General features: G+C 42.7%; 3 protein-coding genes across 4 annotated transcripts; all 3 read right to left on the minus strand.

Moving 5' to 3' along the window:
• Positions 1 to 65: 65 nt before the first annotated feature.
• Positions 66 to 17,816, minus strand: ccnjl (cyclin J-like). Of its 2 annotated transcripts, none has more exons than XM_070836627.1 (6): positions 17,570 to 17,816; positions 16,736 to 16,843; positions 12,837 to 13,047; positions 3,145 to 3,444; positions 2,871 to 3,030; positions 66 to 2,364 (listed from the first exon to the last, which is right to left on the minus strand). In XM_070836627.1, exons 2-6 carry the CDS (start codon positions 16,811 to 16,813, stop codon positions 1,833 to 1,835), a joined length of 1,281 nt encoding a protein of 426 aa, XP_070692728.1. In that variant the 5' UTR covers positions 16,814 to 16,843; positions 17,570 to 17,816; the 3' UTR covers positions 66 to 1,832. The 2 variants fall into 2 exon arrangements, with proteins under 2 accessions (XP_070692728.1, XP_070692727.1); XM_070836626.1 differs by having other exon boundaries at positions 16,736 to 16,846.
• Positions 17,817 to 18,049: 233 nt separating this feature from the next.
• c1qtnf2 (C1q and TNF related 2) lies at positions 18,050 to 21,116 on the minus strand. The gene is made up of 3 exons (XM_070836471.1): positions 20,991 to 21,116; positions 20,391 to 20,648; positions 18,050 to 20,136 (listed from the first exon to the last, which is right to left on the minus strand). Exons 1-3 carry the CDS (start codon positions 21,016 to 21,018, stop codon positions 19,496 to 19,498), a joined length of 927 nt encoding a protein of 308 aa, XP_070692572.1. The 5' UTR covers positions 21,019 to 21,116; the 3' UTR covers positions 18,050 to 19,495.
• A 984-nt stretch (positions 21,117 to 22,100) lies between these two features.
• On the minus strand, positions 22,101 to 27,815 carry slu7 (SLU7 homolog, splicing factor). The gene is made up of 15 exons (XM_070836468.1): positions 27,705 to 27,815; positions 27,303 to 27,480; positions 26,440 to 26,593; positions 26,276 to 26,356; positions 25,988 to 26,152; positions 25,454 to 25,519; positions 25,226 to 25,357; positions 24,932 to 25,029; positions 24,787 to 24,854; positions 24,069 to 24,208; positions 23,737 to 23,898; positions 23,544 to 23,645; positions 23,362 to 23,439; positions 22,680 to 22,808; positions 22,101 to 22,593 (listed from the first exon to the last, which is right to left on the minus strand). The coding sequence occupies exons 2-15, from the start codon at positions 27,470 to 27,472 to the stop codon at positions 22,414 to 22,416; spliced, it is 1,725 nt and encodes a 574-aa protein (XP_070692569.1). The 5' UTR covers positions 27,473 to 27,480; positions 27,705 to 27,815; the 3' UTR covers positions 22,101 to 22,413.
• Between the last annotated feature and the right edge of the window lie 97 nt (positions 27,816 to 27,912).

The following is a 27,912-nucleotide window of genomic DNA, read 5'->3' on the forward strand; positions in this document are numbered from 1 at the left end:
CCGCTGGTCAAACAAAATGAGCCACTTAAATAAGTCGCCATGAGCTGTGGGAACTTATAAACATGTTTTGCTTTTTTTTTTTACTATTTCAGACAAAATGTTTTCCTTTTGCAGCTCTCGTATGTCACAAATCAGGCAACAATATGTGCGGTCCACCGTCATTTAAGGTATCACCATGGTAACCAGTGGGCAGCCCTTGTGACCGACACTGGGGATCTGGATGTGTTTATACTATAAACAGGAAGAGGAAGATTGGGCATTGCAGCTTTAGAAATCTGGGAAGCAATTACCATGGACTGGCTGCAGATGTTTGTGTGTGAAAGCAGTGACCACGAGGTTGTTCCACTACGATCCAGACAGACTCTTTGCTGCATTCAGTTACTGACGTGTAAGAAGAGTATGGTCCAGTGATGAGGAAGGGGAATATTCCCCACAGATGCTGCATTGGCATCCGCTTTAAAGCATAATAGCACAGAATAATGGAAAGGCTGTGAGTTTCAGCCTTGAAACCTGAGCCAGAATATACAGTTTTTATGAACAGATATAAAGAAAACTATAATTAATCAATGGTGTGTTTCTAAGCTGGTATAAAAAGCTACACTACATCAAACAAAAATGAATTTAAAAAAAAAAATCAGCAAGAAAAATGAGTCATCATAAATAAAAGCTATGGCATGTTTCAATGGCATCATATTCAAGTAATCTTGTTCAATTCCCTGATACTTAGTGGTTCATGTAAACATTGGAGTCTTTAACACAGACACAGAACCAACAGTTCATAAGAAGGCAGCAGCAATTCATATGTACAATACACAACCGACGTCCGCGTCTCCTTCACCGTGCTGGTCCAGTCACATCAGTTTGTGTTGAATTCTTTGAGTGGTGCCGGAGACACTGAAATTAAAACTTTAGCATGACAAAGCCCACAGCTGCCAGAGGGCCACATTTTCACCCATGTGTGTGTGACGGCTCTGCCACGAGGCTCGACTTTGGAGGTGGGAGGGGAGAGATGACAAGGACAGAGAGAGGAGGAGAGAGAAACAAAAACAAAACAGTGCAGGCGTGATCGAGCTGCGGACTTCACCTGCTGTGCTCAAAACACTGAATTCCTCTTCCCCTCCGAGGACAACATGTGGTGAGGAATTCCCAGAGGGGCCCTTCGGCTCCAACAGAGAGAGCAGGATTAGATCAATGCTCGCTGACATGCAGGAGAGACAACCGACAAGCACAGCCTCTCTGCTTGCTGCTAAGTCAGCGATAAGACTCTATTTCGTTTTCTCTCTTTCCAATGGTGGCTCAAGAAATAACACCAGCCATTTTTTCCTCTCTAAAATGTGTCCAATTTTTGGGTTTAGAAATAAAAAACAAAATTTTGTCAAGCAGCAAGATATCCTTATCACAGATACTTTGTGTTCTGCGCACTTCTAAAATTGGCTCAGCTATCACACAACTGAGAGCAGGCACTGAATGAGGTGGGTGTTAGATCACACTGCTGCTTTCATCTCATTCACAGTGATGACAGTCTCATAATAACACAGATTTATAAAACCAATTCAGAATATGGCAGAATATGCCTGAGTATTCATGAGTCAGTGGAGCATTTGTCACGTCAGTGTGATGACTTCCACTGGGTCTGTCTTGCCTTTGGACCTCTGCTTGCGTTTGAGGCGTCTCTGTGAGAGGGACGAGGGAGTTGGACAAGCTGAAGGTGTTGCCGAGCTGACGGAGAGAGAGAGGAGGTCTGGAAAAGGATATTTCGGGGTAGGGACTTGGGTCGGAAGCATAGCAGTGCACTCCCGCAGGGGTTTGTGTTCCCTCTCCGTCTCCTGGCGTCACCTGTCAAAGCATCCGGCTGCGAACGTGTGATGAGCTCCCAGGTAGCCCCCACTGTAGGCCATACTTAGACAGTGACGTGGCTCTCCAGTGAGGGCCATCTGCACAGAAATGGGGCCCTGGAGCGGCAGCGCACGAGCTCCCGGCTGGAGACCAGAGGTTAGGCTCGGGTAGGAGGAGAACCCACCCCCGGGAGTTATGGAGGGAGCCCCAGTTAGAAGACCCATTCTGTGGCTCTGAAGGAAGTCCTGAGACATGTTCACCACAGGCCCCAAAGCCTGGGAGTCAGCCAGCGCTTGCAGCTGGGACAGCGACGGGGAATGTTGGGAGAGGTGTGGGAAGCCGTCGGGCTGAAAGAGCAGCTGTGGTGTGGAGGATGTGGAGGAGGAGGAGGAGGAGGAGGAGGAGGGTCTCTGGATGGCAGACACTGGAGAGAGGTGAGAGGTCTGGGGCTGAGACTGTAGTGAGGAGGGTCGGTGAGGAGGAGTGGATTTGGTCTTATTGGCCTCCTTCACGTCGTTGTCATGAGCACTGCGGAGAGAACAGGTACATATAAAAAAAGATGAAAAGTAAATCAGATATGTGGGTGTGTGTGTGTGTGTGAGTGCTGAAGTAGGACTAATACTTGCATGGCTGGGAGACAAAGTGTGGGCACACCTTTGGCTGCTCACTTAATTCCATACAGGGGCAGAGATCGGTCTGTACCAACCGCTTTTTACGCCCACACAATTAGTGCGATTACACTAACACAGATGCTCGCAAATAAACAAACAAAGTCGCCCGCTGACTAAGAAATGTCAAACTTAATTCCAGGGCACACAGGCTATCAGCTAGTATTATCAGCTGGACAGGCTTCGTCAGGTGATTCACACAACACTACAAGTTTCCACTAGTTAAAGCAACAGGCGTCTTATACACAGAAATATGTGTGTGTGTGTGTGTGTGTGTGTGTGTGTGTGTGTGTGTGTGTGTGTGTGTGTGTGTGTGTGTGTGTGTGTGTGTGTGTGTGTGTGTGTGTGTGTGTGTGTGTGTCTTACAGCAGCATGAGTTCGATGCACTGGGTGAGGTGGTCCCAGGTGTAGCCTGTTAGTAGATGCAGAGCAGTCGTCCAGCTTGGGGAAATCTGAAGGCAAATACGAGATGCTGCCACACAAGCAGCAGCAACCTGGGATGGCCGAAAGCTCAGGAAGGCATGGTCTGGAGGAACCCAGAGACAAGAGCTTTAGAAATTCCTTCATCAAATTACAAGCTAATAAATTCACTCCCAACAACCAAGACAAAGTCCAGTTCACCTTCCTCCTTTTAACCCACCTTGCAGGGAGACTTCCAGGAAGTAGTGAGTGTATTTGTCCATGAAGGCCTTGGTCTTGGATAGGGAGGAGAGGGGCCAGCCGTTGTATAGGTCGCCTTCCTGCACCGAAGCATGGAGGTAGTAGTCAATAAAGTGGGCGGGTGTGGGCATGCACAGATTCCAGCCAAAGGTCTCCAGCAGCAGAAGCTCCATTTTGATCAGATCCTTCTTGTTGAGGACCAGGTTCAGGCTGCACATAAAGCCCAGAGAGTTCAGCTGCTCCAGTTTGGGAACCCGGTCCTCCTTCTCCTCAAATTTACCTGAAAGCAAAGGAGGTAAAGCAACGTTACCAAACAGGGTTTACTGCAACTCATTCTCCAAGTACGATGAACAGAGGTCAACTCACTCACAGACAGATACACTAAACATTTTTGTGCATCATGGGTAATCATATTCTTACCTACATTTTGCTTACTACATGTCAACAAAAGTGGCCTTACAGCAGCTGAACATGACACACAGTGTTCGGACTGGATACTGAATTTGATTACATCATCGGTTAAAAACCCGATTGTACAAATGCAACACACATTATCCTATGTATTTTTTGCTGAACTGAAATATCAGCCAAATAACATATTAGTTGATCTTCAGTCTTCCACAAATTTGATAAGAAATCAATCATTTAGGTTATCAAATGCCTCAAATACGACAATTTGCAGCTTTTCTCTGTTTTATATCTTTAAATGTGAAAAATGTGGGGTTTTAGGCCATTGATCAGACAAAAAAGTATTTTGAACTCGTCACTGTGCGCTCTGGGACATTTTTCATCATTTGACATTTTATAGTTTATACAATTAATGTATTCATCAAAAAAGTAATCAATACATTAGGCAATAATAAACATGTTATTTGCAGGTATTCTATTGGTAAGATGCTTTTTGGAAATCATAGCCACAGAGGTCAAACTTACTAAACAAATATTATTTATTCTTTAGATGTTCATTAGATATTTAACTAGCTTTTCACAGAAAATGTTAAAACCAGTCATCTTGATTTGGGCTGTGGGTGAGAGATCTTTGCAAAATGTCCAATAATTGCTTTCTTTCTGTGTTCCGATGAATATTATCATCTGCAGCCACATGGAGCAGGTTTATGGTCAGTCCTAAAGAGCCAGCTTCCACAAAACCTAACAAGTGCCTGCTAAGCATGAGCAATTAAGCTGACTATTACTGAACATCTGGCCATAAAGCTAAGCCATTACACTAACAGGGGAAGCATCAGTATAGGCTTACTGAGAGTGGGGCACTTGGTGGATTATTAAACCCCAACACTTTCTATGAAACAGCCAACAGCTCGATCCCTAATATTCTGGTTCCTCTCACTCACTCACTCACTCACTCAGATCCTCGCAGACATTACAGCAGTGCCATTATGGTGAGCCCCCTCCCCATCCCAAGACATCCTCCTTTCCATGGCAACAGCCCCGAGGCCTCTGGGGTCCATGTGACCAATGAAGAGGGGCGATTCTGCCTTTAATCCAAGGCTCCAACAGGCCTCCGCTGCTCAAACTTTAAGAATGGGGGCGAGGAGGTGTCGGGTTACTTACAGACTTCCCTCTGAAGCATGTGCCTTAGCTACACACTACCGCTGTGTAGTAGAAGACTAGTAATGAAGCTTAAAATGATCCGTTCAACCCTTACTGGATTTTTGAGGCTGATATCAATATTTGTGAATGCGATCATGACATATAGACAGATGGGTTTTTTTTCTTTTTAGATAAAACACTATACAATCACTTTGCTTAGGTAACACGTTAGTTTAAGTCCCCATATTTAATAAATGCTTTATGAAAACACTACAATGTAGTTGTAAGCAGATATAAGTGTTTATTCATGTATCAACTATAACTCCTCCTATGGGAACAAATAAGTAAAAACTGGTGTATAAACAGTAAATGACAAAATAATTAAACACAGTTGTAATAACATAAAATACATCTCCATAGGAAAAGATGCTGAACAATGCTGTGTATTAAAAAAAAAAACTCCAAAATGTCCTCATATGTGCGCACAACTACACTACAGTTGGTTAAAAACCATTTAATAAATGTTAATATTGGGTTTACATGTGCTAAATATGGGGCTAAAAGGAAAGTGTACTGATATGTACTGAGTCTGTCTGGTGGACAAACTGTGGGACAGAAACTCTTTCTAACTGACCTGAAACACGTCTTTGACATTTATGTACAGCTGCTTCTTGCTACAACATATACGCCAATACTGATGTCTCTTAATGAGGCTATTATTCGCCGATATACTGGCCCCACTGATTTATCTAGCTCTATGATTTAATGGCTCTCTGGTTATAGCATTACTCCTCATTCACACCATTTGTGAAAAGTATAGTTAGTATGAGTCCAAGTCAAAGCACACAAACCTGATTACAAGATATATTACAAAAGGTGGCATTTTGCACCCTCACAATTCTTAAAAAAAGAAAAGCTACAACCATCACACCCATGCACACTGCTGATGAAGTGCCATTCAGTCACTGTTGCAGAATTACCTGTTATTGTGTCCACTGGCCAGGATTATTAAGTTATGCATCGGTTTAGTGAAAATATCCATCCAGCTGGAAATTACAACAACCCTTCTGTTGAGGTAAACCTTGGCCTCTAATCTAAAACCATGGCAACCAAACATTAAAAATAGAGGCTTTATTGACTTTTCCAAGCTGCAGTTAGAAGTTGATGACAATTGTCTGCAGTGCCACAGCTACTGTGGTTGTCTTTCATGGACCTCATTTACCTCTTTTATGCCCACGTCTCAGGGAGTAGGGCGTCTTCCTACAGAGTGCGAGTTTTAACGCTGATGTTACGACACACCATTGAGCAGGGCAGGGGAGAGAAAGAGAGAGGGAATCGCTCCTAGGGTAAGAAGGGAGGGGTGCGGGGGATCTGCAGCCCAACAGGCCACAGGGTTAATTAGCAGAGAGGCAATAATGGCATCTCTCCACCAGAACAGGAAGCACTATGAAACAGGGCTGTTTACACCCACCAGGGCTCGCTCCACAGCCCAGTCCACACTTGCCCCATTCTCTCACCCTCATATCCTCTGGGTCAGGGCTCTGTCTGCTCCTAGACTGCTATGTCCACACAGACGCTGCCATAAAAAGCCATCATTGCCCCCAATCTCTACACAATCCCTTCCTCTTTGATCTTAAGAAAGACATGGTGCGAGTCACTCTCCTCATTGTGTTCTGTGATTATACTCCTGGTTTACTACTGTGGGCGACCGGCACATGACAAACACGGGATGCGCAAAAGCTTTGAAAACAAAACAAAGCAACTTCAGAGGACCTACAGAAGTACAGTACGACTACAGCCTAAAACTGGTTTGATTTACTGTGAAAGGAACTGACTCCTGTGTGTGTTTCAGCTTGTATGACAAAACAGTGGTCTCATTCAGTTCAATGAGCTGGCACAGCAGGGGTGCTGCCACAGAGGGCTCCAGCCAAAAACACAGGGCCATAGGGCAAAACTGTTGATCCTGGTAACACTTTATCTGCAGGGCCAGGTATTCTTTGAAGTGCTAATGAGGGCTGTGGATAACTATTATTCAAAGCATGCATTGATCTGTCAATTATTTTCTCATTTGATCAATGATTTGTTTGATCTAAACTGGTCTAATTATTTGGTCAAAAATTATAATAAATAATGATTAATACCCATCACATTTTCCCAGACAACAACATCTTCAGATTGCAGATTTTCAATTTGCTATTTTAGGACAAAAAAAAATAAGTTTAAAAAAAAGGAATTTTTTAGCATTTTTACTTTGACAACTAGTAAATCAGTTATCAAGATTGCTGGACATTAATTTTCTGTAGATAAATGTATCATTTCAGCTCTAATGCTAATATGAGTTTCAAAAATATTTTTGGAAAATAATAATGCAAACAATACGTATGACAGGAAAGCAGACATTGTTTTCTACGGAACCCTTTTTTCCCCATTGAAATGTGCCAAATTAACCACAGAATTAGATTTAATGTTTCATTACAAACAGCCATATAAGATCTTTGCCTAAATGCAGGCTAACATTAGTAGAGTTATTAATTAGATCGGGACACATTTGATCCATGAATACATAAAAACGGAGCACAGAAGCAGTACAATCCAACCTCAAACAAATCTAAACCCTCTTTCAGTGGATCAGAGCTTGACAAGCCATTAAACTGGACTTCCTGACTTGTGTGTCATCTTCTCACTGACACCCTGTACCAACACAGTAACAGTAGTGCAGCCCCTTGTACTGTTTTACTGCCGTCTGTGTGAATGCGGCCTGACAGAGATGGTGCATTCCTCTCCTCTGAGTTCAGCCTACCTGGAATGCAGGCGGCTAAATGATCCTATCTTCAGTCAGAGAGGAGGGTAGAGACAGGAGAAAAAAAAAAGCCCTCCACCTTTCCATACACTGCGACTACACGACACCTATCCTTTCCCACAGCACCCACAGGTGATGTTGATGATACGAAAAGGTTGAGTAAACGGGGAGAAGTTAAAGGTCAGGGGTGAGGGAGAGGTGAGACCAGAATGCAGGGCCTCCCCCCCAGGTGTGCTGTTTGGGGAAGAGGTGGCAGTGGGGGGAGGGGAGGAGTTTCGAGCAATAGGGGCTGGTAGGAAACCTGAGAGCGGTACTCCCACACAGAGAGAAAGAGCTCTGTTGCTGTTGCTCGTCATTCTAAGGCACTTCAATCAGACCTCTGAACAGTGAAGAAAGGTAAGAAGACTCAAAACACTAACAGCAGTTATTTAGACATCTGATATGTTGGACACAATGTGGATTGTTTGATGCAGATCACTCACATATACCTGGAAATATAAAAAAAATAACTGTGCTTTGGTATGTAAAGCACAAGAACAAATCCTAGAATATAAGGTCAGATACACAGAAAAGGACATTTACATGGTCAGAGTACAATTACTGACTAGTGAAAGGGCTTTTAAAAAGGAGTGGGAGATAACAGAGCCCCAGCACAGGACCAGTGGGTTGTAGTTGTTGAATAAATCCTCTTGATATAAAGACTGACAAGTACTTGGAGACTACAAAAAGCACAACTTTAAGAAAAATGGGAAAAACTGGTATCATAAAAGACTCAAAACAAGGGCACTGCAGTGGAGCTACAAATGAATGAACAAAGCATCTGCATGGATGATGGAAAATGTGTTAATAGGTTTTTCACACAAAGTAGTTTTTTGTATGCAACTGTTACATACTGTTATCATTAAATGTTGATAAGCTCTTGCAAATAAAGATTTCAGGGAGGATTTAAGGAAGTCTTTTTCTTGTTCTCTGCTTCTTTTTCTCTTCGACTTGACAGCAATGGAAGAATTTCCTCTGCTCTTTAAACTCCTTTTATTTGCTGGTTCATCTTTCATTGGGAGTGTGAAATTGGTCACAGCTCCACCACAAAATCTCCGTGTTGCCACCCCTGGCCCCGGCAGCTCTCACAATGTAGAGCCGGGCCGACCCTTGACCCCTGATCCTAATGCCTGGGTGACCAAGGAGAATCCTAAAAACTAAGTGCTGTGTGTGATGCATTTTTAGAAGAATCCATCTGCAGAGGGTGTAAACGCCTTGCCGCATGACGAGGGCTGACACAGGGAGTGTGTGGGCAAAGAGTGCCTCAGGCAATACACAGCAAAACACAAAATATGATTAAATTCTAACACTTGTACTATAGCTTATAGATTAAACAAACACAAAAGCTCTCATGAATCAAAGGTGAACTGCAGATTTGGTAGCATCTGATAATAATGAATAATATTAACTTTTCCAAACCTATCTGTCCATTTTTACATAATTTCTTTAATTATGAGAGCACTACATGATAACACTTCCATCAGAATTACTGTCAAACCTCTGGGAGAGGAATAAAGGGGAAGTGGGTTCCCCATTAATCTACATTTCAGGGCACCCTGCTGGGTGGTTCAGTTCTGACATGTCTCATTTTGCAGGCCACCACCTCTACCTCCTTTCTACCCTGTTTAACATCAGCAGCCGACCTGCCTTTGAAGTACCGCTCCACTCATTTCCCAACCCCCCAGGGATGTGGGACTGCTTTTACTGGCCGCCTTGTCCCAGGACTGGCTCGCTCTGCCTGTCCCTGACAAGGTGAGAGAATGAAGAGGAAACAGAGCCAGCAGCAAAAGGTAAAAGGACACCACCAGAGCCCAGCCGGTTAAATGGTTATGTGGCAGTAAGGCAGTACCCATTCAGTTGGAAATTCTCTAATGGATCAGACTTCGATGTGAATCTTAATTAGATGATGACAAAAAAAAGTCCATAGGTTTATCCAAAGGTTGCCACAGCGACCATCTCCTCATTTACAAAAACCATGCACACGCACACACACATACACACGCCTGCACACACAACAACCTCCGCCCCCTCAGTCTCTGCTCCCCTCCCCCTCTCTGGGAAGGGTCTGGCTGCCTGGCTGGCCGTCCTGCTTGCATTGACAGGCTTTTGTTTGAGGCCTGATTCGGAGAGCATATGGCAGGTGCCCCTCAGCACACAGTTCCTCCCCACCCCCGGGCTCCGAGGCCCGTGTAAATGCACTGTTTAGTCAATATGACTGAGCTCCATGTGCATTTCACGATGGATGCTCTTTTTTTGTTTAGAGACCCTTCACTGAATCAGGTTCATCAAACAAAATAGGTTACATTCAGTTTCAACAATAACTTGCTGCAGAAACACACAACAAAAGAGATCAGAACAGCATCCAATGATCACAATCAAGAGCTCAAACTCAACAAAATGCATAAAGAGTTGAGCGTTGTGAAAACAAAAATTTCACAACGTTCTTGTACTAGCAGAGGCACAACCATGATGTCATTTAGCATAACAAATAGCTGCAGTATGCAGAGCTCTGACTTCAGGGACCAGGATCTGCCAGGAAGACTGATGTGGTCACTGCAGGACTTCATGGAATGTAACACAATAGAAGCTTCAGTTTGGTGACGTGGACTGGTTTGTAAATGGAAATATTCAGTCTTCTCTGAAATGCACATTAAATTTCCCAGGACTTGTTTTTTGTTTCTGTAAGTGACTGGATTCTCTGGAATGAGTTGAGGTCTATAAATAAGTGCCAAACAGTCAATAACACTCAATCCCCGAGGGTTTGAAAAACTGACCATAATCTTACTCCTGCAAATGAAGAGGAGCTCATCCATGAACAAACACATGCAGCCACAAAAACACGCACACAATGGAATAACAGGATTAAGCAGTGACTGCTGAGAGGCACAAAAGAGGTAGCGATTAATTAACAGAGTGTGGAAGCCGGGAAAATTTAAAGAAAGACAATGTCTGTGCCTGTCAAAGGCAGGCAGTGGGACCTAAGGAGGCCGTTCAATAACTAGGCCAGATTCCAAAGCACCTCAGGACAGATAAAAACCCGAGACAACTTTGAATCAAACGCCCTTTCAAGCCTTCATCAATCATGCCTGAGACTCCCTAGAGTTCTGGAGGAGTCAGAGGCAGGAGAGCAGAGAGGAGAGAGACTAACTGAGAGCCTCAATCAAAGGATTCAATAAAACAACAGATCAATCTATTAGAGAATTGAAAAAGAACCTCTGTCCAGGTTGGCTTGATAGTATTTATACTTCTCCATGAACGGATCAATGCTATTCTTGGAATCTCATGAGACTGCTTTTAAATAAAACCTCTTTTAAGTCTCATATTCAAATTTATCCCACCACAGAAACTACTCTGATTGCAAGGATGGCATGTGCATGACTACACACACACACACACACACACACACACACACACACACACACACACACACACACACACACACACACACACACACACACACACACACACACACACACACACACACACACACACACACACACACACACACACACACACACACACACACACACACACACAGAGCCCTCCCAAGTGAGCGGGCCCTGTTCCAGACTCCCACTTTGACGGCATCATTAGTCTAATTACCCATGATGCCAAGGGCTGCATTAATGTACAGAAAACCTCACAGTCTGTTAATCACCAGACAGACACAGAGACACTAATAACTACCACACATCCTGCACTATGCATCAGCGGGGGAAGAATGATTAACACACCTGCTACACACACACACACACACACACACACACACACACACACACACTTTTATGTTTCACAGCAGAGAAGCATGTTGGTTACAAGTTAGACTAAATCATCACCTCACTCACCTCCGTGGAAACATTGACAGCTTGTGAAAGGAAGCAACTCCCAGCAAAGAATAACATGAACCGCTCATCAGTCAGAAAGAAGAGATATTTAGGAATTTTAATGCAGACCTTTAAATTGATTCTTTTATATTTGCAGTAAGATCAAGTACCTCTTCAGTCAGATAGCACTTTAAAGTATAACGACTGCATTATTCTATATATTTGTTAACAAATGCCACAAAAAGACCAAAATGAACAATATCTTTTATCTTTCAACACTTTCCTGCTTTCCTGCTCTGTCTATGGTACTCAGTTCAAATTCACTACAACTGAAGAAAATTAACTAACTAATAGTTTCATAAAAAAAAAAAAAAAAAAAAAAAAAAAAAGGTTAAGGAATTTGCCCATGCAGCTGCCCGCTGTAGTTTTTGGTAAACATTACTATAGTACTGTTTTTGTCAGGGCCTAATTTAGCTGTGGATTTAAACACATTTGGTTCTCCAGTGAGTGCTTACGGCAGCAAGACAGTATGTGCAATTGACTCAAAATAAACTACAGCCTGTGGTCAGGGAAAAAGGAGAAAACACAGGCTGATCACAGAGAAAAGTGCCACTGGAGAATTAACCTGAAGACTACATGGATGTGTGTGTGTGTGTGTGTATGTGAGTAGGCTGTCCTCTGTAACAAATCATTTCTTCAAGGACAGAGTAAAAAAAAAAAAAAAAAACAGAACAAAAAATCACACCTTTGATTCAAGGACGTTTTGACCTTGGCAGGTGCAACACTAGTTCATCTCAAACTGACTGAATGGGCCTAAAGTAACGGCAGCAGCAGCCCCAGACATGTTACTACAGCCGGGATCAAAGACGTACACAATGTTCTACTGACACGAGTACAATCCCCAACAGTTTCTCATGAAAATAATGGCACAGTCATCCTACCACAGTGGCAACCTTGTTTTGCTTTTTATTTTTCTTCTTAAAACCAGCCTTGCACCTACAGTAAACTGTCATTATAGATAGGCGACCAGATCAGTCTGAAAAGTGGAGCTGGGAGAAAAAATACTATCATGGTCTTAAGAGCGTAAATCAAATTAGACTTGGTGCAGGAAATGTTCACTTTGTGCCATCTGCTTTCGTATGGCTGCTACAACAGTGGGGAACTTGTTAACGCTAAGATGTAGATGTTTTTGAGAGTGACTCTGTGGACACAGAGGACACGTCTGTGCATAAACCACATTCACAGTATCTCTCTGATGCTAATCTTAAAGGATAAATGAAGCATGATGTCAGTAAAGTTACATCTGTTATATATAAAGTTTCCAAAACATTCATTCAAACATGTCTCAGTCTTGAGAAAAAAAACGAGGAGTTGGTCTTTAAATAAATATTCCTGCCAAGCAAAAACCAACCTGAATAATAAAACAAACATGTGGAAGGATTTAGAGGATGATGAACTTACTAGCTAGGAGCAGACAGGAGAGAGCAATGACATAGAGCTGCTTGACGGCCACGTCGTAGTGGTCCATGAACAAGTCCAGCAGGTAGACGGCTAGGTGGCGCGCTGTTGGACATAGCTGGTAGCGGTTACTCAGGATGGCCAACAAGTCTGCAAAGTACCGTCGCATGCCAATTTGTGGAGAGTGGGCCCGATACACTGGTAGTTTCAGCTCCTGGAGAGGGAGAGCAGAAGAGGGATGAGGGGGAGACGTAAACGGCGGGGGGTGTGAGGAGCAGGGTGGGCAGGAGGAAGCAGTGGAGAAAACACGGGGGTTGTAAAGAAATATGCATAATAATGGTGAGCCGTGCATGTCTCCTGCTGACTGGGTTTAACTGCTGACAGGAGAGCTGCTGCAGGTCTAAAATACTACCAAGAATAAAACTCAATTTACCATCAATTCTTGATTATACTTCAGTCTCATTTCAATTTCATTTATTTCACCATCGCTGCAGAGAGCAGGAGCTAATATGGGTCATTGCAGGGGTCTATGAGCAATGGGCTGTGGTGGTGTGTGTGTGTGTGTGTGTGTGTGTGTGTGTGTGTGTGTGTGTGTGTGTGTGTGTGTGTGTGTGTGTGTGTGTGTGTGTGTGTGTGTGTGTGTGTGTGTGTGTGTGTGTGTGTGTGGAGGGGGGTATTGAGCAGTAGATAGGATTAGGTTTCACCCCTAGCACATCTCCTATTCATGTTCAATTAGCTGCATGTGTTTCAAAGTGGAAGGAAGATACTCGGGGGCATTAGCACTGAATCAGCCTCAGTTATCTTCCCAATCAGATGCACAAAACTTGAGAGCAAAGGGCTCCAGTTTCACAATCTGTCGCAGAGTACGAAACAAAAAGCATTTAGAACTGGATGCACAAACTCACGGCGCATACTTTCTCTGCATCTAAGCTGCTTACAACAAAAAAATTGTTTGTTGTTTTTTGCTCTTTGAGAATCTGAGTAAAAACAAGGGCTTTTCATTTAGATTTAATAAGAGATCGAGGATTGGTAGATTAATCTCCTTAGGTTAAAACCACGAGGGCTCCTTAGATTAGAGGAGCGATACAGAAAACATCCACATAATTCAGGACTGTTGTTTAGGAACGCTTCTGACCTCAGGCTGGCTCAAACTGGATTGCTCAAATTACGTATTTCATAGAAATAAAGGCGGCAGTCACTACTTTGTATGGCACAATGTGCTGAAAGAGCAAAATGTACCAACACTTGCAGGGCTGCGCAAATTTGCAAAATGTCAACTATTTATTTTTAGCTGAACAAAAACAACAATGATGCTCAGACTGACACTTCAGTGGAATCCAAAAATAAACAGCAGCCCCCTCCCAAATCCACATATAGCCACTCCACCCCTGATGCTACAACCAACCACTCCACCCAGTCCTCCCCAAACTCTCCTCTCCTCCCACTGTTTCAGCCTCTGCCTCTGGTCCATCTGTCTGTCTGGGGGTACAAGGGCAGCAGGAGAATGGGGGGGTGGAGGTGGGGGGGGGGGGCTGCTAGAGTCTGGAGGGGCTCTGGGGGGCACTGTGTGGGGTGGAGAGGTGCCTTTGTGGGGGAGCCACACCATAATTAAGGATTCCACAGCTGCCTCCGCCTGATTTGCATGTCTGATAATTTGCCACATGCTACACACCACCGCTATCTCCCACATCAGGGCATTACCACTGCAGCAAACGTCATTAAGGCTGGAGGAGACTGTGGGGGAGCAGGCGCCACGCAGGAAATCTGAACACTGTGTGAAGGCCTCTTTAAAGACAGCTCTGATACTGACTCCACCAGTCTCTCCATTACTAATTTTACTGCGCTTTCAAGCTCAACCACGTTTGAAAATATACACATCAAGTAGTGACAAGTTTTAGATAACTATAGAGCATTTTTATCAAAATGTATCGCAAGATCTTCTGAAACAGATTAATTGTGAAATCCATAAAATACCAGAAAATGTAAAAAGAGCCATCACAATTTCCCAAGGTGAATCTCCACATTGCTTTTTTTGTCAATTTGCAACAACTCAGTCAAAAGAAAATTAATCTGCAACAACTTTGATTAAACAAATTTCATTTAAGTCCATTTTTAAGCAAAAAATGAATCAAACTTTTGCTGAATCCAAATACTTGATTCTTTTGACCCACAAGTGATTAATAATTATTTGATTATCAAGCTTATTTGTTGTGCCAGTTAGACGCATTAGACGCAGCGAGGCCCTGATCAAATTCGAGAACCTCCGGTCTGTAGACACTCAACTGTAACCCTGAGAAGTCACTGTAATCTCTGAGCACAGAAAAACCATAATTCCTTTAAGGCAAACCATTTTGGTTTTAACTGATTAATCGTTTGCTGTGGAGCAAAAACTATCAAATTAGATCACCATGGGCTGTGGGAGACTTCAGTTATTTTACAAGATTTCCTGACATTTTACAGACAAAACCATTTAACAGTTAATAAAATAAACAGCCATACTCATGAGTAACAGTATCAAAACAAAACAGGAAAAACTGGAAACTGAACTGGAAAAAAACAATACCTCAATCAACTCTTATCTGTTTCTACTGAAATCTAAACTCTAAGGCATTTCTCAGTTCTCCATAAGTATCAGATATTTTTATTTAGTGACTTTGCAGCGTTTACAATGACGGCTGCTTTGCTTTACACACCTTATACTGTGATGAGACTGTTGCTTGAGATTTCACCAAAAATGCTGATATAGGGCGATCAAACCTAAGATTAGACTGACTATCTCCCTCTCATTATAGTCATAGACTGTATATTATTGTGGCATATGACAAAAGAGTGGGCGTGTTGTTTCGTTCCCAGCTCTGCGTACAGATTTTCAGTCTAATTGACAGCTCACTCTGAGTCAGAGACTGCCCAGCGTGAGTAAACTGTGTATAAATGAATGACTCATAATAAAGGCTCACAAACATCAGATTCACAATCGGATATGCTCCGGTCGGTCCTCGCTCTGCTCATACACACACTATCTAAAACCTGATCTGTATTCGTCTCCCTCTGTGAGGAGCTGGCAGCAGAGTCCCAGACCTAAGATGCCAATCAAGTGACAGATGTCTCCATTAAAGCGACACATGGGAAGAAATATGATCACGCTTCGAGGTTAATTAAGACATTCTCAATTAATGAGCCCTAACTCCTCCATGTAATCTAATTTAGATCATGTTTAAATAGACAACAGGACCATGTAATTATATTTCCTTCCCAACTTTCAATACATTTCTGCAGTGTGTAGGATGCTGCTGTGGAATAACAACACAGGCCTGCTGGTTCACTCATTTGTAGATCTGCACATACTGACTATATTCCATTACTACCACATACATTTTTATTGAGTTTTATAACATTTTCCCCGTCAATAAATGAACAAAATGGCAGAAAATAGTGAAAAATGCCTATCACAGTTCCTCTAAAAATTCCATTGATCAACTGATCTTCATTAATCAATTAATCATTTGGTCTTTGAAATGTTATTAAATTGTGTTCATTACTAATTCCCAGAGGCCTTTGTGGACTTTTTCAAATGTCTGGCTCTGCCCGAACCTATAAGATATTTAATTTATCATGATAGGAGGGAAAGAAGAATGGAAAATCTTCACATGTGAGAAGACTGGAATAGTGAATTTTTCAGGGGGGGTTTGTGCTAAAAATGCCTTGCATATCTAATTTTAATCATAATACACAGTTCAACACCGCTGAAAAAAAAAGCTATACAGACTTAATGATTTTAATGTGTCCCAATGTGATAAATGTCAGACTGTGTTAAACAGACACGATGAAAACAGACTCGGCTCATGCTGCCAACAATAGTTTCCTGTCAGAATAACAGCAGTGATCAATACTGTCAGGCTCACCTTGATGCGGAGGGACTGATGGATATCTGCAGCTAGCTGTCCTTTCCACCATTGCAACTCCCTCTCCATCTTTCCCATCCAGAGGAGACTTCAAGAATCAAGTTTTACCTGCTGACACAGATGTGATCAAAACCAGACAGTTCAGACACTTGGATCAAGAGGCAGGCTGGAGTTTACAGGCTGGATCATTACTTTAAAATGAGTCTGATACAAGAAAAGATTAACTGAAGTTTTACTGCAAATTTGCTCATAAAAACGGATTTTTATATTCAATCAGCTGGAGGCCTGTTTGTACAGACAAGTTAAACAAGACTTTAAAAAAATACAGTGATGTTTTGATGAATTCAGTCGTTTTGATAAAGTTTTTAACACCTAGCCAACCCCATAGTAAAGGTCTCATCTCCCTGCACAGGCCATTTTCTCTGCTCGGGAATTTAAGTGGCTCAGTTAAAAACCCGCTCGACCACGATGCAGGTCAGATTAATCACAGCAGCCCTTCTAATGTCACTGGGACTCGGTCAGACACTGGAAATGACGAATTAGCAGCAAATCAACACTTTGGTTATCATTCAAAACGCGTCTGCACCACGAGACAGCGGCCACACACACACACACACACACACACACACACACACACACACACACACACACACACACACACACACACACACACACACACACACACACACACACACACACACACACACACACACACCTCGGTTAAATACAAAAACAGCCCGCTGTGATAAAACCAAACACCTCCACCTCATCTCCCCGCCATGGCAGCTCCCCGGTGAACTTTCCACCGGGCTGGTTGTACCATGAGCCACTCACCGCTCCGTCGGGAATGCCCCCCAGACCCCTTTGTCTCAGTCCGACATCCTGAACGGGAGAACTCCTCTTCGGCTTCAACTTTGAGAAACACCTCTTTTTTCCAGCCAAAACGCGGCGTTCAAACCCGCTGACAAGTTCATTAAACACCTGCCGCCGTCGACTCCAGGCTTCGGGCGTCCGGTGGCGCCGTTTTCCCCAAACTGAGAGGACTTTTCCGGGAGGTTTGCCTCGGCCGCTCTCTGCCCGGTGGCTCCGCCGTAACAAAGTAACGTCCTCGGCTGCACCAGCTGCTGCTGTAGCGGTGCGAGGCTCGTGCGCCCGACGTGAAGGTCCCTCCTCCAGGCTGGGAGTTGTAGTTCTATAGAGGCCGGCGTTAGAACTACAAACACCCACACTCCCTTTACTTAAAAACAACAAGCCTTCCATTTTATTTTTACAGCACATGAGGTTATTTTTTTTCTTTATTTCACCATCTTACTGTTCTGATTTTACTTCTGGGATCACTGATTTTATAGTTCTTGAAAAATATATATTTAACTGTTTTATGGAGCAAGACAAAGCTGCTGTAGAGGACCTTTAATTGATTAGCTGAATGATTAACACCACTGTTTAATATACCCCCAGTTAAAAATGTTCTTTTCTCATGGTGTCCCAGTTTAATTAATTTTAACAGGAAATGAGGTAATGCTAAACAAAGACATGCAGTCAAAATAGCACATGAGAGCATAATAATAATGACTAGAATGAAAAGTAATTGAAATAAATTCTTATCTAAATGATACAAAAATTAAAGAAAAATAACATTCAGTCTCTTCTGTCAGTTACTTCTTGTCCAAGTCATACAATGCTTCCACATATAACAAATGATAACCAGTAAGATGAGAAATATACTCAAATGAGATTCACTTAGAAAGGTGTTTTGATATTTGAGCTTCACTCTGCAGAGCGATGTACATGAAGAACTGTGTCCACATCTATCTGCTGAAGGAGGAAACCTTCTGTAATCAAATTTACTCTGAGTTTAACATGTTGTAGATGAGCGTGACTTTGTGGCATAACTACTAGAAGCCAATCATGATCCGACTGTACACAAGTGGAAACTATCCAAACGAATAATAAAAATCAGGATACATAAAAAGGATCACATTCGGAGACGTACTGTACAGACTCCCATCCCGGCCTCTCACTGCCTCAAATTCATCCAAGTAAAAAATAATTTCTTAAATTCGAATTCTTACATTTCTGATAATCCAGGGAACCTTCTCATCTGGTTGTACCCAGAGGCCGCTTTGGGAAACTATAGAACATGTTGGCTATTAATAGTTGTCAAGCCACATGTTCTTATGCATCACTGTATGTTAAAAAAGTAAATGTAGAAATTACAGTATGCTATAAAAATGTTTAATGCTCACTTGTAAAAGAGCCAGTTTCTTCATTTTACTGAATTTGGGGCATCAGATGACACATCCATCATCCTCTGTGCTCTGGAATACATTACGATACGATTACATTGATTTGAGTAAATTTGGTTTAATGTCACTTCCAATTTTATGTTGTTTTCATGTATTTGAAAAAAAATGACCTTACATTACAGAGGATGGCTCTGTGCCACCATCTGTAAAAGCAAGCAAAGGCCCTGTGGCAACCTTGCAGCTCCTAAATGATGAATCTAAGGAAACCAGACGAGTGAAAATAATAATGATTTTGTTAGGATCATAATATCACCATGAAAGGACACCGCACCAGAACACAGGCTCTTCAATATTAAATCCCTTGCAGTGGTTTACCAGCTGAGGTTGACTTTTTTTCTTTCCTTTTGTGCCCCCTGGTGTCAGAATGTGTTAAACACTGTGGCGTCATCTTTTCATTACTTTTTAACGTGGAATTAAGCCAATTATCAAGATACGTTATTTCAGGATCATGTTATTAACTGTCATCCTGAGCATTAGCTTTTCTATCAGCCTCGATGAGATAGTCCTGGTCAGCGTAGATAAGAAAGCCAGTGAAGGTGCTGTCTGTCCAGAAAGGGTCAAAGAAGAGTCCGTTCTGCTCGGAGTAGAAGATCTGCAGCCAGACATGGTCTGACTGCTGCAGGTGGAGAACAGTAGAGCCAGACGCCACGTCGTGGTTCCCTGTATTTGCATCAAATGTCTTGATCTTGTACTGTCCGTTGTGGACCAGCCCGATGGCCAGGTGCTTATTAGCCAGAGTGATGTCATATGTGAAATAATAGACCCCGGGGATGGCACAGACAAACTTCCCACTGCTGGCGTTGTAGTGATTTCCTTCGTTCAGCAGGATCCGGCTGAAGCGGATGGGCAGTCGTTCTTTAGGGTAGCTTTTTGTCACTGCCACAGAGAAGGCCGAGCGTGCTGCACTGCCACAGTTGCAGCCTCCAGCAGCTCCTTGCTCACCCACGTCACCCACGTCTCCTTTTTGTCCTCCTTTCCCAGCTATCCCCGCTGCTCCTCGTTGTCCCTTCAACCCTCGAGGTCCAGCCTTGCCGATCACACCTTCACGTCCTTTCACACCTGGCTTGCCTGGGTTCCCGAGCCTCCCCGAGTCACCTGACAACAGACGCAGCATGATGACTAAATAACATTACTTATATATATAATGGCTTAGCACAATGTGCACAAACTTGTCACTGACCCTGAAGGAAAGTCTAATTATGTACACTGACACTGGACTGTATCAAAGTAGCATGTATTAATCCTTTGTGTCTGTTGACATTGGCTGTACATTCTTAGTGTTGCCCAGTTTATGAAATGACAAAATGCTATTATAACACTAGAACAAAAGAGTGCCACCCAGTAACTACCTCCATCTCCCTTCTCTCCCTTCTCTCCATCCTTCCCGTCCGGGCCATCCTTCCCTGGGGGGCCCATGGGCCCCATGGCCCCAGGTGATCCAGGGGCTCCGGGGTTCCCGGGAGGCCCGGGTGGACCTGGCAGACTGCAGACCAGCTGGGAGGAGTGGATAGTGATGTTGTGACCTCCCTTGGGTGAGGCATATGTCGACTGGGTGAGGACAACTGACAGCAAACAGAACATCGCGCATATCTGGTGCATGATGTTCGCTGTGGAGCCGCAAGAAGACGAGGGGGAACTAACTGTTTCCAACAAGGCATTTGATTTAGTTTTGTTACAATCAGACGTTTCATGTCTCAACACAAAACAGAAAATCTGCCAAGTTAAAAGAGGCAGAAATGGAGAGCAGTGGCATCTACAGCTACAATCAGATGAGGAAACATGCAGTTCCATTAATGGTGTGGTCAGTTTTATACCACGACTCAATGCTTTATGATAAATATGATACATGGATTACACACAGGCTAAATCAAAGCAAAGAATCCTGCTTACTGCATGTTTTTGCAAAGGGAGTAGCCCACATATTTTAAGAACAGAGAGAAATAACTCACCAGTTGAGAAGTTATGACCCTTGGGCATTTTTCAGCTCTATCCAAGTCCTTTTTCTGCATGAAAACGCAAAAGACTTTCCTACATGATTTTCCAATAATCGAGTGAGATAGCATTCTTCAAGAGAAGCGCTGCAGAGAAATGTGCAGCTCAGTGAATAATAGTCCATAACTTCCGCCCTGTTTAAGGAAGAACACAGCCAAAAAATACTTTAACCATGATGTCATTAAATTCAAGTCAGTGCAGCAGTGTTGCACAGCTGAAGTGGTGACGCATCATTTGTTCACAGAAACTATGGGAAAACAGGGTGTTATATAACAGACATGATGAAACGACACAAATATGATAAAGATACAACTTTGTACATTGAATAATAATCATCCCTGATACAAGTGCACAACAAAACAGCACAAGGTGGTCTGCAGAAGTGTATAAAATCCATTATGAATATTACCAGATGTATTTGTGTTTATCGCCGTGATCCAGAAGCAAGAGCTGAGAGACCAATAAAAACGCTGCAGCTGTTGGGGTGAGGCAGTGCCTTGTTTTCAGCAGTCTACTGTATTCACCTTTAACTGGAAACATGTGGACAGAAATTACGTAACCAGTTGTTGGTTTGCAGGCTTTTAAGAGACACAAGTGACAATAAAATGAAAAGAAAACGTGATCACACTGGCAATAAGACCTGCACATACTGTACAGGAAAGTTTTTGTTAGTGTTTGTTATGTAAATGTGTGAAAGTAGCACAAAATATTCAATATCAAAAGCCAGTGATCTCTAAAACTCTGCATTAGAGTTACTGGATTAGTTGCTTCTCTTTTAATCCATGTCAGTAGTAAACTATCAGCCATTAGTGGCCATTTAAGAGATAAGCAACAGTGACGAAAACGCTAATTTAACATCTGGCCAAGGGACAGCTGTCGAAAATAAGCCTTTTGGCAAACACTAGCACATGGAGTCAAAACAGTGTCAACCAATGTGCATCATCCCTGAAAGAAGTAAAGAAATAAATAAATAAAGGCAGAAACTTTCCACAGAACAACGTTTTCAGAGAGACATATTTTATTATAAAAATGTTGCATCAATACAACTAAAAGTACTTTTTACACTACGGGGGGCTCCCAAAGAAAAATTTTTTTTTTTCTTTGGGAAATTTTTTTTTCTGAGTAACTGTAGAAACAGTAGAAACAAAAGCACACATCATTATTGTCCTATGGTCTATCCACCTATGACATCAAAAATAAAACGTGTGCAAAATGAAATGAACAAAAACACAATGTCTGTCACACTCGTAACCAAACAGGATGCCCTTACTGTAGGTCTACAAGCTGAAAGTTGAGTTTTATGAGACATTTTGACCGAGCAGTGGCTCTGGTCGGGTCTTTGGGGAGCGTTTAGGGGAGTCAGCCAGGACTGAGGAGAGGTCACTGTCCCAGGAAGGAAGCCATGGGATCATCTGGCCGGCAGCGTTTCATGCGGAAGGCCTCCATCTCCTCCTCAGTGGGCGCCTTTACTTCAATCAAGCTGTTGTACGGCCTCTTCCTCTCATCCAGCTGCATTATTGCCTCTATGTGCTTCATTCGCTTGTCCTCTGCTTCCAGTGCCTGGAAGAAACAAACAAATCAGAGGTCAGTCACACAGAAAAAGGCCAGAGCAGAAATGCAAACAGATGAACACAGATGGTTTTTACCTTCTTCAGCTTCTCCTTCTTCTTCTCTTCATCCTCTGAATCGCTGCTGTCAGAGCTGTGCTTTTTGTTCTTTTTGTTCTTCTTTTTCTTCTTCTTCTTCTTCTCTTTCATCATCTTATCCCGATGCATCTGGGGAACGAAAAACAACAACACAATGAGCATAGTGTTGGATCTATGTTTTTACTGACAATTAAAAACGGCCATATGATCAGTAACAGGAACTGCTACAATTGTGATGTGTGTGTGTGAGTGTGTGTGTGTGTGTGTGTGTGTGTGTGTGTGTGTGTGTGTGTGTGTGTGTGTGTGTGTGTGTGTGTGTGTGTGTGTGTGTGTGTGTGTGTGTGTGTGAGTGAGAGTAGGAGAGAGAGAGGGGAAGGAAGGGAGAGTGTCTTTGTTTGCTGTAGCTCCAGTTTGGTTTATTTTCTCACAGTGAACGAAGTAACCTTTTATGATTAAAGAAGGTTTTAAAATTCTAGCAAGCGTTAATTTTGTTCTTCTACTTTGAATTATTTTAAGATGTTCATCATTTAATTCAGTGCCTATGTCATATCTTAAATGTTTGTACAGTTTATTGACGAATTAATTGCATTGCAATTGCACTGCATTGTTGAATTGATTAATTAAAAAATGCATTTGACATCTACTATCTGCGATTAACTGAAATCTCTTCAGCGTCACTTACCTCTAGCAGAGTCTTGGGCGGTTCTTCCTCCTCAGGCTCGACCAGTCCCTCTTCAAATGGAACACAGTCCGAGTTGCTCTTCAGGTTGTGAGGAGAGTAAAAACAGTGTGTGAGTTACAAAAACAGATTCACACTCTGTGTATCAAACAGGGCCTTTGAACAATGTAGGTACATCTACTTACTATTCCAACTCCAGCCTCTCCTGTGCAGTAACTCTGTTTGACCATGGAACGACAACACTTGTATCCCCAGCAGCCATCTTTCCAGAAAGAGCCCCAGATACACTACACACAGGCGAACGTGTTTTAGAATACAACGAAATGTGATTAAATGTAGGGAGTTTTTCCACAGGGGCCAGTGTTCTGCCATCCTTACAGTGTGGTTGTTGATGAGCACGTCCTCCTCATACTTAGAGCGAGCCACGGCCCTCTCAAGCCCCTTCAGTACAGCACCGTGACGAGAGTATTCCACATAGTCCTCAGTCTGTGCCAACAGCAGCTCCCTTGGTGGTGCATTCAAGTGCTCTTCACCTCCATACTGATTGTCACACACAAAAGCACAAACATCATCAGTGAATTCTTCAGCCAGTATGAATACATACAGTCTGACATAGATTGTGGCCTAGATGTTTTTTTTGTTAGACCCATTTTTCACAGTGTGACATGTAATTAACAGCCTGCTGCTAAAAAAAGATGCCAGCTGTGTACCTTCTCGAGTATGCCATCCCTCTGTGTCTCTTTAAAGTCCTCCTTCTTGACCTTGAAGGACTTGTGGAGCAGCTCCAGCTTGGTGGGGTCGGCCTGCAGATGCACCTCAGAGCCTCTCTCATAGGCCTCCCAGGCAAAAACTGTCACAAGATGAAGCGTTGACAGTTATTTCTGAAGGTACAATACAAATACAAGCCATATGTTTGTTTGACAGTGAATGTTATTTGTGTCCCATTTTATATCTACCATGTTTATCACAAGAGCAGACATGCTTTGGCCAGGAAAATAATTCCCATAACATCTACAGTCCTGATTTTTGATACCAGTAACATGCAAACAATATAGGTGCTTTGATGATGAAACTGTTTAAGTGTGTCTAGCTAAGCTAAGGTGACTTTAAGCAGTTAAAAAACTATACACATTAATTACTAGAACAACTCTAACCACTGAAATATGTAGGACCGTCTTCATTTCCACCCTTCCTGATTTTTAATGAGCTATTTCAAAGTCAACCTGCCTCCTCTTGACAACATGTACACTCTTGCAGCTGCTGTGTAAACGTCATATTGCTCCAGAACAAATTTTGATTCACGCACAGGAGGTGATGATACTAGCAGTTTTAGTTTTCACAGTAGAAACTATATTGGAAAAACAAAAAGTCATAAAACCTATAATCCTATACCCTCTACGAGAGGTGGAAAGTACATCGGCGACTTACGCTGTGTTTGAGCCATGGTGATCGTGTCCCCAGTGTAGCGAGCAAAGTTGTCTCCAGCATACCCCACTCTGCCAGACAAAACATTTTTAAAGGATTTCATTGTAAACCAAAGACAATTTGTGAGTCATCAGTAACAGTAACTTACTCGTCTGGGTTCATGCCAGTGTTGGAGTACGGGTTCTCTCTCATGGCTCGAGTCTTTGGATCATAGTATGCTGAATTTGGATCCAAATTCCTCAAGTACTATGAGCAACAGACACAAGAAGTTCAGATTATTGATCGTCTGTGATTTAGTAACAGTGCCGCATCTCCCACTTTATACAGTGGTAACAGTGGACAGGAGAGGCACCCAACTACAGCCCACCACAGAAAAATACGTGTCATCACAGTTAGAGGGCCCAAAGTAAAATAGTTAAGCATTTCCACGTGGGTCTCTTACTTTAGCTGTGTCCTCTCTGATACGCAGATTCCTAACAGTGATCCGTCTCTTGGAGTCAAAGTTCTGACCAGGCATGTCGATGTCATCTGCGTATTTGTCTTCATCCTCATCCTCACTGTCGTGTTCCCGCTCCTGCAGAGAAATGATTCAAATAATTCAATGTTAGCTGCCTTTTACCTCTTATTTTAGGAAATTATTACCACAATCTTGACATCAGCGAACACTTACAGTTGGGTCCAGTTTTCCAGAGGCCAGCTCGTCCTGAAGCTTCTGTGCCTTCAGAGTCCTTTTGGCCTGAGAGGCAGAAACAAATACAAATCAGATGCACTGTGATAAACACAGGAAATAGATAACACAGTTATGGTGCAATGTTTTGAACTTGATTGTACCATCAAACCTGATTTGTGTCCTATGTGCAATTAAGCAAATGTTCTCTATGCTGCAATTTATCGTCTTCATACCAGGTAAGAAAAGGTGTAAAAACAATTCAACACAAGCATCAGTTCTGACTTCACTTTGCCCTCATCAGATATGTTTGCTCAGTTAAACTTCATAAGAGTTTTTTGGTTGTCAGAGATCAGAATTTGACCAATGAACCAATGAAGGTTCAGTTTGAAGTTGATGTGTGTAGCTTGTTTGAGCTGGACTATCATTTGTACTGTCCCACACAAGAGGGCAGAGATCTGGGGTTGTTTTTCTGCTTCTCAACAAACTAAGCGCTCCAGAGTTAAACTGAGCTTAATCTACCACTGGACTGCTTACCAGATCTACTTTGGCGTACTCTTCAACGATGCGCTGATGCTCCTCAGGGTCATAGCCGTTCCAGCGGTCACGCTTCCCATCATAGTCCAATTCAATCTGTACCTGAGTGTGTTCATCTGGAGCTAGGTTTGTGCCTGTGAACTTTGCTCCAACTTTTCTGGGCCGCTGATGAGACAAAGGTGAAAGTTAACTTTAGTGTTGACAGATATAAGTGTCTTTTAAGGCAGAGGATCAGAAATGTTCATCTCTAGTGGAAGATGAAAAATTAATTTAATTTCTCCATTTTACCTCCAAGCAGTCCTTCTTCTTGTGTGTCGTGGCACCGCAGTTTTCACAGGCTCCCTTACGAAATTTAGTGGGGACAGCGTTCTGTTTGGAGAACAAAAATAGCTATTAACATTAAAGTTCATTTGTAGTGGCTACATGAGGGTAACTCATTGATTCACCCTCACCTCCTGCACTCCTCTTTTGTACCACTCTCCAATGTTTGCATATTGCTCCTGAATTTCAGTCTGTGGTCTCTGATGCTTTAGTGTGGGCCTTTTGGACGGGTCGATGTACCATGGGACTGATGAAATATACTGTGGAATGTGAGGGTTGATATCCCTGGAAAAGAAAGGAGGCAGCACAAGTGGTTAATGTTTTAACAGTAGCTTCAATGCAAATGTGATGATAAAAGGGGCACTCCACCAATTTTACACATGAAGAAAAGTTATGTCATGAGAAGTAATACTTATACTGTGAAAACAGTTGTTTAATTTGGTCTGTGTCTAAGGACCTTTGTGATATCTGAGAAAATAACCTGAATGATGAATTATTTTATTTACATCAAATGGGAAGGAAGGTACAGATAACAATGACTCCCATGTTTCCAACTTGCATGAGTTTACATCAATTGAAGATGCTATATGATGGCAAAGGTGGTCAAACACACAGTTCACTGAAGAACTGACTTTGGTCTGGTGAGGTCTCCATGTTTGTTTAGATTTTAAGTATTTCAATGTTATCTAGTATCGTATATTTCATAATTATCACCTGGATGTTGATGTGAATGTCATTTACAAGTAGGGAACTCTCATTATGATAAATCCAGTATGACATTAAGGTGGCATTCATCAGGCAGGGAACATCTAAGTAAAGATGCTAGCAATTGAAATGTAGTATCCATACTATTAACTGTTTTGTTCTTGTCAGTCTCGCTCAAGCCTCCAAATGTATGGAAGTGCAATACTAAATCATGGAGTATACTTCTGTAAAGTGAGAAAACTCTCGCCCTTCAGAGGCTCAGAGGACCCAGTCTCACACATGAACTTACTTGCCCTCCTCGTCCACCTCAGCTGGAGCGTTTCCCAGCTTCCTCTGCTCCTCCAGCTCCTTCTTCTTCCTCCAGTCCTCCCTGGTCATCTTCTTGGGCTCATCCAGGCCCACGATCCCCTCCGTGGCCGTGGCCGTGGCCGTGGTGGTGGTGGTGGTCTGCTCGGCCATAGCTGAACCTGCCACCAAGAATACGCCTCATTAGGATTTCAGTACAGCCGAGTGACACAGGTAGAAACACACCTGTCCTGAATACAGGATATACTCGTGCTCACCCAACAGTGAAAGAGTTTTGTTCACAGTTAAAAATGTTAGCTAACTTTACTGTTTACCAGCTGAGTGTCTTAAACGTGGCAGAAATTTTAAATTTCTTATACGCCAATTTAATAAATAACTTAATTACCTTGTCAAGATCCACCAAATAAAACTACGGTTGATATTTCCTGCGTAAAAAGGGATATTTTTGAGTTCGTCTGTTGTGTTTTGACTAACACACGACGGTCGCCATTTTACATCAACTACAGCTACGTCACGTCCTTTCTTCTTCTGTGGTGTTGGAGTCAACCGTGTGACGTCACCGCCGAGAGGAGCGACACCTAGTGGACGAAGCT

The sequence above is a fragment of the Pempheris klunzingeri genome, chromosome 9, assembly GCF_042242105.1.
Source record: "Pempheris klunzingeri isolate RE-2024b chromosome 9, fPemKlu1.hap1, whole genome shotgun sequence".
Classification (NCBI taxonomy): domain Eukaryota; kingdom Metazoa; phylum Chordata; class Actinopteri; order Acropomatiformes; family Pempheridae; genus Pempheris; species Pempheris klunzingeri.